This window comes from Neltuma alba, unplaced genomic scaffold, assembly GCF_004799145.2.
Source record: "Neltuma alba isolate B1F8T4 unplaced genomic scaffold, ASM479914v2 tig00011396_pilon, whole genome shotgun sequence".
In the NCBI taxonomy this organism is placed as follows: Eukaryota; Viridiplantae; Streptophyta; class Magnoliopsida; order Fabales; family Fabaceae; genus Neltuma; species Neltuma alba.
In genome coordinates this window covers 1,397,963-1,407,658 of record NW_021636085.1, presented here as the reverse complement: position 1 = coordinate 1,407,658, position 9,696 = coordinate 1,397,963, and the positions used below count along the sequence as shown (strand labels likewise).

At 36.8% G+C, this 9,696-nt stretch overlaps 2 protein-coding genes across 4 annotated transcripts; one reads left to right on the top strand and one right to left on the bottom strand.

Annotated features, from left to right (window-relative positions):
- The first annotated feature begins 768 nt into the window (after positions 1 to 768).
- LOC114712760 (aminotransferase ALD1, chloroplastic-like) lies at positions 769 to 5,220 on the top strand. The gene is given in 11 exon segments (XM_028897301.1): positions 769 to 820; positions 929 to 996; positions 1,406 to 1,522; positions 1,978 to 2,040; positions 2,214 to 2,318; positions 2,643 to 2,693; positions 3,339 to 3,406; positions 3,408 to 3,654; positions 3,957 to 4,163; positions 4,926 to 5,147; positions 5,149 to 5,220. Coding segments are annotated over 11 exon segments (1,272 nt in total).
- A 970-nt stretch (positions 5,221 to 6,190) lies between these two features.
- LOC114712815 (F-box/kelch-repeat protein At1g22040-like) lies at positions 6,191 to 9,041 on the bottom strand. 3 transcript variants are annotated; one of them, XM_028897364.1, is made up of 2 exons: positions 8,850 to 9,041; positions 6,191 to 7,966 (listed from the first exon to the last, which is right to left on the bottom strand). In XM_028897364.1, exon 2 carries the CDS (start codon positions 7,909 to 7,911, stop codon positions 6,478 to 6,480), a length of 1,434 nt encoding a protein of 477 aa, XP_028753197.1. In that variant the 5' UTR covers positions 7,912 to 7,966; positions 8,850 to 9,041; the 3' UTR covers positions 6,191 to 6,477. The 3 variants fall into 3 exon arrangements, with proteins under 3 accessions (XP_028753197.1, XP_028753196.1, XP_028753195.1); XM_028897363.1 differs by having other exon boundaries at positions 6,191 to 7,916; XM_028897362.1 differs by lacking the exon at positions 8,850 to 9,041 and adding an exon at positions 8,402 to 8,645 and having other exon boundaries at positions 6,191 to 7,916.
- Positions 9,042 to 9,696: the final 655 nt, after the last annotated feature.

The following is a 9,696-nucleotide window of genomic DNA, read 5'->3' as shown; positions in this document are numbered from 1 at the left end:
TTTTATTTTAGTCCTAAATATAAGACCCAATCCACTTTGTCTCTTATATTTATTCATTTTTTTTTCAAGATAGTCCTTCTAATAATGATAGTTTTAGCCAATAAATTTGATTAGCAAGGATATTTTAGGAAAGACAACACTTATTTATTACAAACAGCTAACTTAACTTATTTCCTTAATCTACTCAAATTAGTCAACCAGCTCTTATATTTAGGATCGGAGATAATACGATATTAGATACCAGTGTATCTGTACGCCCAATTATATGGGGAAAAACAGAGGGAGACTAATATAGTGTTTGGAATGGTCAAAGAAAGGAGAAGCTGTCAAATGAGATGTTCTCACAGATGCTTTCTTTAATCTGAAACTGATGGATGGGTGCTTCTTGTTTGAAGAAAATTAAAGGAAAGACACAGAAAAATGATGGAAATTAGGTGGAGGTGTGCAAAGGGGAAATTTACATACATTTCAGTAGACTTTCTTAGCATGTCGGTTGACCTGTTAGTATATATAAGAACCAAAGTTTTAGATGAGTTTCTTGTTGAAGAACGATGAGTTTCTTGTTGAAGAACTTAAATCAGGCCTAAAATATACAAGATGTCAACTGGCAGTGTCATGTTTAGTACAAAAATTTTCCCATCCAAGATGGCCACATCAAGGTAAAATCAAATTTGATGATAATGACAAAAACCTGTATACTTAGTTGTCTTTTCTATTATTGTGATCTTCATTTACATGGTTTTGAACAATATTCAATATATTTATCCAATGATAATTTACAGGATCTCATGCAGCTTGAGAAACCAAGCAGTGAGACTTGGTATCCTATAACTCATTCTTGTTTAGTTCAGACTTTTAGTTTCCGCAGATTTATCCTTTCATTGTGGTCCTTTATCTTTAAACTTTCCATTATGATTGTCATATTCAGGAAACTGCACCAAGGTACCCCGGAATGTAAACATGGAGAAACTGCAACATGGCTATTTGTTTCCAGAGGTGTTTTTCAATAGTAATTATATTTCTTGATATTTTATCTAAATTAGTGTCTGTCTCATCTTAATATTGCTTATAAAATTTTCTTTTACCTTTCCATTTGAACAGATTAACCTTCTCTTTATCCATGGTTATTACTATAAATGACACCTAAGATTCTGGGCATCAGTTAACAGCTCATTTGAGCACCTTGTTTCTTTTCTGAACTTATATGATGCATTGGTTAAGGGTCGTGACATTGTCTGACCAAATAACTTTGGCATTTTGAAATCTTTAATCTCTTCTCATGTAATTCTGGAAGTATTAATTCTATCCGCTAGTCAGAAATGACTCTCATTTATTTCCTCTCTCTCTCATAAGAAGTCATAGAATTTTATGATGTTTTCTCTAATTAAAATCTTCGTTGCATCAGATTGACAGACACGAGCTCATGCACAAAGAAAAGTATCCACATGAAAAAGTAATAGACCTAGGAATTGGTGGTACTACAAAGCCCCTGCCAACAGTTATTACATCAAGCACGATCGATGTAGGTGATTAAATTGCCTTTGTTGTTTCTGTTGGGTCGGTATATGAATATGCACCTGGAAAGTGGCTTTAAGGAATTTTGTGCTCCTGCCAACTTCTGTTATGAAAGAGGTTTACAAGATAGATAGTTATTTTTCTGTAGACTGCTTATTTGAAAAATTCCTCTCCTGGTATTGTTGGCAAAAAGTTAATTCTTGGATCAGATGCAAGCATCTGCCTGTAATTTTATGCATGCACACTGCTGTTTGTGTCTGTGTTTAAGTTGAGAACAAGGATTAGATCAAGCTTAGGAGGAGTATAATAATTATTGGTATCTTGTTGGGAACCACCATTGGTTCAAAATTTGATAAGATATTATAACCTCTAGAGAAATAGATTCATCTAATTCTTGAAAAGTCTAACCACACTTTCTCTACATATTGTCAAAGAAAAATGTTAACTCATGGTTTCATGCAGTTTGTGCATGGCCTTTCAACAATGGAAGGTTATAAAGGATATGGACCTGAGCAAGGTGAAAAGGTATCTGGTTGCTCGTTTCAGCAATTCGAAGAAAATTGTTTTGCTGTTATGGAAGACTTTGGTTCAAAACCTCTGAAGATTTTTCCCTTCTGATGTGGACCTCAGTTCCTGATTTAGCTAATTATTATATTGATGTGTCATGCAAGTAACATTTTCTGACAAATATATGGCAGGCCTTAAGGAAAGCAATTGCTGATGTATTCCACAAAGATCTAGGGATAAAGCCTGTTGAGGTTTTTGTCTCAGATGGGGCTCAGTGCGACATTACTCGTCTTCAGGTATTTGATCAGTACTGTTTCATATTAACGGAACCTACACACTAACTCCCATATCATTTGTCCCTCCCATCACGATTAGACCTGGTTGACCCAATTCTTTCTTCTTACTTTTCCTTCCTTAAGCTATAGTGCGCTTGGACCCATCACATAGAGCTTTGTTATTTTCAAGTTTTTTCTTCCTCTTTCCTTCTCAAATGTCAGTTAATTTTTACTCACAAAATAACTTTCATGTGAGAATGCCAACCCTCATTGTAAGTTAATTCTATCATGTATTTCTCACTTCAACACAGATAACTGAATTGTGATTTGTTTCATTCCTTGCAGCTGCTTCTGGGCTCGATTGTAAAGAGAGCTATACAGGACCCATCCTTTCCGGTACAGTTATCTCTAAGTGATTTATGACTAAATTTTAACATTACCTGTATCATCTACATGTCACCAACCATCATTAAGTTTCGTATAATAACAAGTGATGGATTTCATGTGGTCATTACTTGTTTTCCCTTTCCCTTGAAGTTGGTTTCGCTCACTGGTGTACAAAGAGTTGGGGACCACCATTGCTCAAGCAATATTTTCTTCAGTGAACACATGTTGCAGGTTCTGAAATTTAAATGTATTCACGATGTAGGAGTTCATGTCCGGACCTTCCAGAAAAAAAGGTTTTTCATTCCTTGATTATGAATGTAATAGCAGAATGCTGTCAAAAATGTCCTTTAATGCATGTTGCACTCTTTCTTGACTCAAATTCCTCGAAAGTTGAAACAAACTAAAATGCAAAAAGAGGGAATAGTGGAAAGAAACTAGAAAGTATGGTTACGGGAGAAATATCCCAGAAACATATCTGGATGTTTTGCTGCTAATGCACTTTATGAGCATTTTATGGTCCTTTTTGTGTTATTGCATTTTAATTGGATTAATTCTTGTCTTTGTCTTCTCTCTATAAGTAGCTTCTCAAACTGAGTGTACAGGTCTTCTCACCAGATTGAAAGCGTTCTAACCTTGCAATTTCTTGTTGGACAGGCCTACATCCTAAGCGTCATAATTGGTCAGACTGGCGAATTTCTAGCTAAAGCTGGCCAGTACAAAAACAGAGTACATGAAATGCGGGCCTCAAACAAACTTCTTCCCTGATCTATCTTCTGTTCCAAGGGCAGAAATTATTTTCTTTTGTTCTCCGAACAATCCCACAGGTCATGCAGCGACAAGGAAGCAACCAGAGCAACTTGTGGATTTTGCCAAAGTGAATGGATCAATCATTGTCTTTGACTCTGCATATTCAGCTTTTATGACTGATGGTAGTCCAAAATCAATCTATGAAATTCCTGGTGCCAGAGAGGTAATCTTGCTCATTTGTCCAGCAGGGTTTTATTTTGCCTAATGCTGTTTTCAGAATCGACTTGTGCACCCATTTCTAGAGTCCAAAAGAATCACATCTGGCTAATTAATTAAGAGATAAGTCAATCACCGGGCTGAGTGGTAGTTCATAAGATCTACTTATACCTTCTTATGAAGACAAAATGATCAAATATTATTTAGGGGATGCTCAGGCTTGTACAGATCATTATTTTAAACTGAAATTTTCATCGCATTCTTATATCCTTAATAGCTTGTTCAGTCCTGTTTTGTTCATGAATTTAGGTTGCAATTGAAGTTTCATCCTTCTCCAAGTTTGCTGGATTCACAGGTGTCCTCCTTGGTTGGACAGTAGTCCCTGAAGAACTCTTCTATGCTAATGGATTTCCTGTTTTACATGATTTTGATCGCATAATGTGCACTTGTTTTAACGGAGCATCCAACATCGCCCAGGCTGGTGGAGTAGCATGTCTCTCACCAGAGGGCTTCAAGGTTAGCTAAAGTTCCCAAAGGGACACCTGCATGTGAAGGCATCCATGCCTTTTTGTTAAGTTTCATGCTTATATTCCTTATTTAATGCACAATTCAGAATCTAGCATGCTATTCTGCCATTGAGGTGTCGTTTTGATTGAAGTTTTTACAGCATTTCAGCTCAGCTTCCATATTCATTGATTATACTGTTAAATTTGTCTCAGGTTGATTGAAGCTTTAAGATTCCATTAGTCTTCATGAGAAAAAATATAATTTACCTGACCCATTTTCATAAAGGATGGGTTTTGTTGGCAATATAACAATAGCTTCTGAGTTCTGAGGCCGCAGAACAGATTTTGAGTTCTTGTATGTCACCCATTGTTGCTTGTTAAGCAGGAAGCACCCTCTAGGGAAGGACGTCTGATAATCTATCATTTAGGAACAGTATTTGAATTTTACGTTTTGTAGATTATAATAAAAAACTGTTTGTGGGCTTTTGGTAAGTCTCGAGTTAAAAACAAATTTTGATATCTGAGTATCTACGATCAAGTGATCAAGAGTACAATCCTAGCCATCCTCATTCTTCATGATTAGATGAAATTTCGGCATGAGTAAGACTCTGGTCTGTTCCCATAAGATGGAGCCTAGAGGTTATTCCTTTTTGGCCCCCTCTTTGGGTCACAGGCTTTATGTTTTTGCACTGATATGGCCTTTGACAGTCCTGAAGAGAAAATAGTAAGCCACAGTGTCCTTTTGGTGATTATTCTTTTGAAAACATTTCAGGCTGTCAGGCTCCGCACCCTTTATTACATGGAGAATGCAAGAATACTGTTAGATTCTTTGGCTTCACTTGGTTTGACAGTTTATGGTGGTGAAAATGCACCCCATATTTGGGTCCATTTTCCTGGCTCAAAATCTTGGGATGTGTTTGCTGAAATTCTTGAGAAGACACACATAATCACAGTCCCAGGCAGTGGTTTTGGTCCAGGTGGTGAAGAGTTTATTAAGAATTAGTGCTTTTGGCCACAGAGAGACCATCACTGAGGCCTCACAGCTACTGAAACACCTTTTCTGTTAGAAGTTTTAACTCATGCCTCACTTCTATCAGCTTCATGCGTGAACTATATTTTCTGTATTTATCAGTAATATATCATATCTGTTTAGCTTTATGCAGTAGATTATCTGAGATCATACTTGCACTTATATGATATTGCTTCTCTGTCAAAACTCAAATCTGAAGGCTGAAGACAAGCAAACGATTGTTAGTTTTTAAGAGTTTATTGTCTTAAAATAAAACTATTTTGTAGGGCTGTTTCTACCATATGTCAAAAGATATTTTGTGAAAGTTTGTCCAACAGATTTTGACCAAAAAAATAATGTCTAAAATATCAGAAAACACGTTTTTTTTTAATGATTTCATGTGCTTTGTAGGTGAGAGAGTATACACGGCAGATACAAGTTGGAAAATGTTTTTGTCGTTGACTCTAGAGTAATTTACGGGTATATTATCTCTTTATTTATTTATTTTTTTGAACCTGACCATTCTCAGAACCAACAGGGATTGGATCTAGCGCAAAAAGTTAGTCCCTCACAACATAGTGAACTAAGGTTCGAATCACCGCTAGAAGAGAAGCTTACATTTAATGCTCGACAATGTTTCAAACAGGATTATCTCTAATAGGAAGACACTTGCTCCTTGCACAAAAAAATTGGTCTTTAAAAGCAAAAATGTGCCAAGTATTCCATAACTTGGCCTTCAACTTCTTCATTTTTTATTTTTTTTTTCATTAGGTAAAAGTAACCAACCACCACAACAACGGCTCATAAGAGTTCTCTGGAAGTTTGTCGCTGCTTTATGAATATTACTACTTGAATCATACAAGAAAATAAGAGATTTAAAATAATCAAACGTCCCTTCTTTGATGACAATAAACATGCACATGTAAGGTAGGATGTTAGAAGTTCAATTTTGAACTATCCGGTTCTTATTTTGCTCCAATTTTGAGATTTCTAAGTATACAAGAATAACCAGAATGGTAACATCATAATGATCACTCCTAAATTTTGCAATTTGAAATTTTTATTAACCACATAAAGCTTTTGGCTTTATCAGCAAATCACACCAACCTACGCAGAAGTACTATCTCAGATAATCAAAGGACAAAACCTAGTTACAATTTTAAGATGCTCACTATTTGATTCTCCAATAAAAACATAAAGCATAGACTCCTTTCAAAACTCTGCTTCATATAGTTTCCCAAAAAATATTGTATTATACCTTGATTGGAGAATTTGATAACAAACACCTAAAATATTATCTAAGTATTATCCACAATCAAACTTTAAGGGATTGGCAGCTTACTAGTTCAGTGGATCTACCACTCCTAGTAGCAAGAACCCTCCAAAGCTCACCCTCAGATTCCTCGGACGGAGCAGCTTGTTCACCAAGTGAATCATCTGGTGGTGGCAATAAAGATTGGGAGGACGATGTGTCATTTTGCAGGTCAGCCTGCAACACTGTGATATTGTGATTGGCATCTTTAGTTATCACTAGGAGTTTTCCAAGTAAACTAGCCAAAAGATAGGGAGATTCTGAATCTGTAAAATCATGAATTGGAACATCTCCAGCAACAATTTTCCAAGCATCATCTTCATGGTCATATAACTTGATCTTTACACTGTCTAAAGAATTTGAAGGATCCAGGGCATACAAGTCACCATTAACAGTAACGCTAAGTTTTGTACCAGCTTGCCTTGCCGGCCAACCCTCACCCATACCACTTGGCATTTCAAACCATGAATTCATATCTGGATCATAAGCTTCTCCACCAACATCGACAAAAAATGGCCAGCAATACAAACTCTGAGGAACAAATAACTTTCCCTTGTATGATGTCATTCCTGTGGCAATAGGCTTAAGCAGGTCAGCCAGAAATGCAGTCGGTAGCACTTGAGCCTTTGCAAAAGGCATGCTTGGCAATTCAGACCACACACCAGTATGAGGATCATATACTTCTGCAGATTGAAGAGGGCTAAGTCCACCAGGACCCCTGGTAACTCCTCCAACAACATAAAGCTTGCCATTCAATATACCTGTCTTACAATAGGCCCTACCAACTGACATTGGACTAGCCTCACTCCAAGAATTTTTCACAGGATCATATCGCCAAACAGATTTCAATGCTGAGGCTTTAAAAAATCCTCCTAGAGCATAGATGCAACCATCAACAGCTTCAATTGAGCAACCACAAAATGGCATCCGATCTAGGGCATCTCGCCTCCCAAGCCAGCTCATTATGACGTCAGCAATTCTAATACCTGATCCAACCCTGCGCAACATTTTTAGGGCAGTCAAACCCTTTGTTTCATCTTCAAAGGCAACATTTGGCATTGGTGGCAACCTCTGCCATCTTCCCGAAAGCGGGTCCAAGGCACGCCATAGCAGCTTATCATCACTGACTTTGGTTAACATGTAGAGCCATTCCTCCGCCGTCCCAAGTTCTTTTCTCAGAGCAAATAGTTCGGAACTCACAAGAGCCTCCTTCCAAGCACGAGAAACAAACTTGAGATTTAAGTAAGTAATGCGAGGAACTCTGGCCAGAATCTGGAGTGATATCTCATCAGGAAGGGCGGGAATCAGTCTTGAGTTGTCCTCGCTAAAGCTTGATGACAACCTCTGTCTCTTGCAAGCTTCACCTTGCAAGGTATCGCGGGGATCACTCCATTCACTCTTGGAAGTGGAACTGTTCAGACTCAGTATATTCCCCATTAAAACTGCTTCAACAGGAAATCAAAATTCGTCACATCAAGCTTCCATGGTAATTCTGTTCATAAACATCATAAGTCTACTCATTTCCCACCACAAGAAAAGAAAACACCGTGATAAAATCGATCTATGGATTCATCTCAATAATCAAAAGCCTTTCAGCAAAGCAAAGAAACGTAAAGAGAACGCCAAAACTCCCATGCAAAATTTTAAGTCCTACATATAGAAGAGACTAAGAGTAATGAAAACACAGATCACCGATATGGATTCAGTCTTCAGTTGGTGCCTTGTATGCACACACACAGACACACACAAAATTTTAGCATGTTACTAGAAGCAATTTACTATAACATCAAAAAAGCAATATATGCGTGAATTCTTCTACGTTAACATCATATACAACACTATTTCATCCTAGACCACAAATAACCAAAAATGGAGACACAAATCAGACTAATCACAATCAAGTAACAAGCGAGCAATCACAAGTTACCAGCATAGTCATTTTTCATTTCCAAAACAACAGCTCCAAATAATTTTGAATTTGTTCTCCGTTTCTCCAATGGATAAGTCTTTTTATAGAAACAAAGCCCAAGGTTCAAATGTAAGACCATTTCTACCCACAGGGACAGTAACGGTGCTGAAGCAAAGCTCTAGAAATTCCACATAAAAATTTAGTTAATTGAGACCTGAATTTCCCAGAGATACTCAAAAAAATTAAAAAAATAAGAAATAAAGCGCAATTGAGAAACAGATAAAAATTAAATTAGAAGTACTCACAGCACAGAAACCTCAACCTAACCCAGAAATTTACGATGCAATCATCTTAGAACCAAACAGATAAGTCCCAATGGAAACACTGATACATTAAGTCATCAACCCAAAACCCAAATTTTATAAGTCAATTACAATAGAAAAAGACCCCGAAGTCAATCACGCACCTGATTGAGGAATCACCTCGAAACTAATAGAAAAACTAGTAATTAAGATAACCCATCGTGCTCGCTCCACAGGGGCAATTCCTCTGGAGGAAGAAAAGGGAACACAATCTCAGCAAGTACGCAGAAATTCCTCGAAAGTCTCTCCGATTGATTTAATTAACAGAACCCTGCGCTTGTCTGTTTGTCTGTCCGTCTGATCTACGTGTGAACAGAGTACACTAGAAACCGTACCGTGTCTCTTAAGTCGCAGATTCTGGCGAGATCTGGACCGTTGAGATAGTGCGTCCTGTGGGTTTAACGGACGATTGCGATTTGTTTGTGTCAGCTGGCATTTTTCCTCGCTTTTTATTGGTCTATAAGTGAGCTGATGATGACATCAGCGAGCCCACGTCAAATAGCTACGCCACAGTGCTCGCCTGGCTCAATAAATAATTAAATAAATTTTAAATTAATGAAGATTTAATAATTTCTTTGAACTTTGGTGACCAAAAGAAAGAAACATATAGGAGATCTTTTTATTTTTAATTAACATATTATATTGTTAACGAAGCATAAGTTCATTATCATAATAAATATTTTACAACTTAATTTATATATAAATAATATTTAAAAGATTAAGTTATATTCTAATAATTTTTTAAATTTTATGCTTTACTTCCATGTGCAAAGCTTTGAATTACAGGGTTTTATTAGTAGATGCCCAAAAAAAAAAAGTTTGGGGGGGATGTGGTTACATATCACAATAATAATTTATATTCTGAAAAGTCATCAAGACAATGCATTTTTAATGATCAAGTCAATATGCCTGTAATTATTTTCTAAGATACAGATATATTATAAGGTGTCC

Coding starts and splice junctions, on each gene's coding strand:
- LOC114712815 (XM_028897362.1), bottom strand. CDS start 8,522: ATGGTCTTACATTTGAACCTTGGGCTTTGTTTCTATAAAAAGACTTAT. Junction 7,917..8,401: donor AATGAAAAATGACTATGCTG/GTAACTTGTGAT, acceptor CTGTTGAAGCAG/TTTTAATGGGGAATATACTG.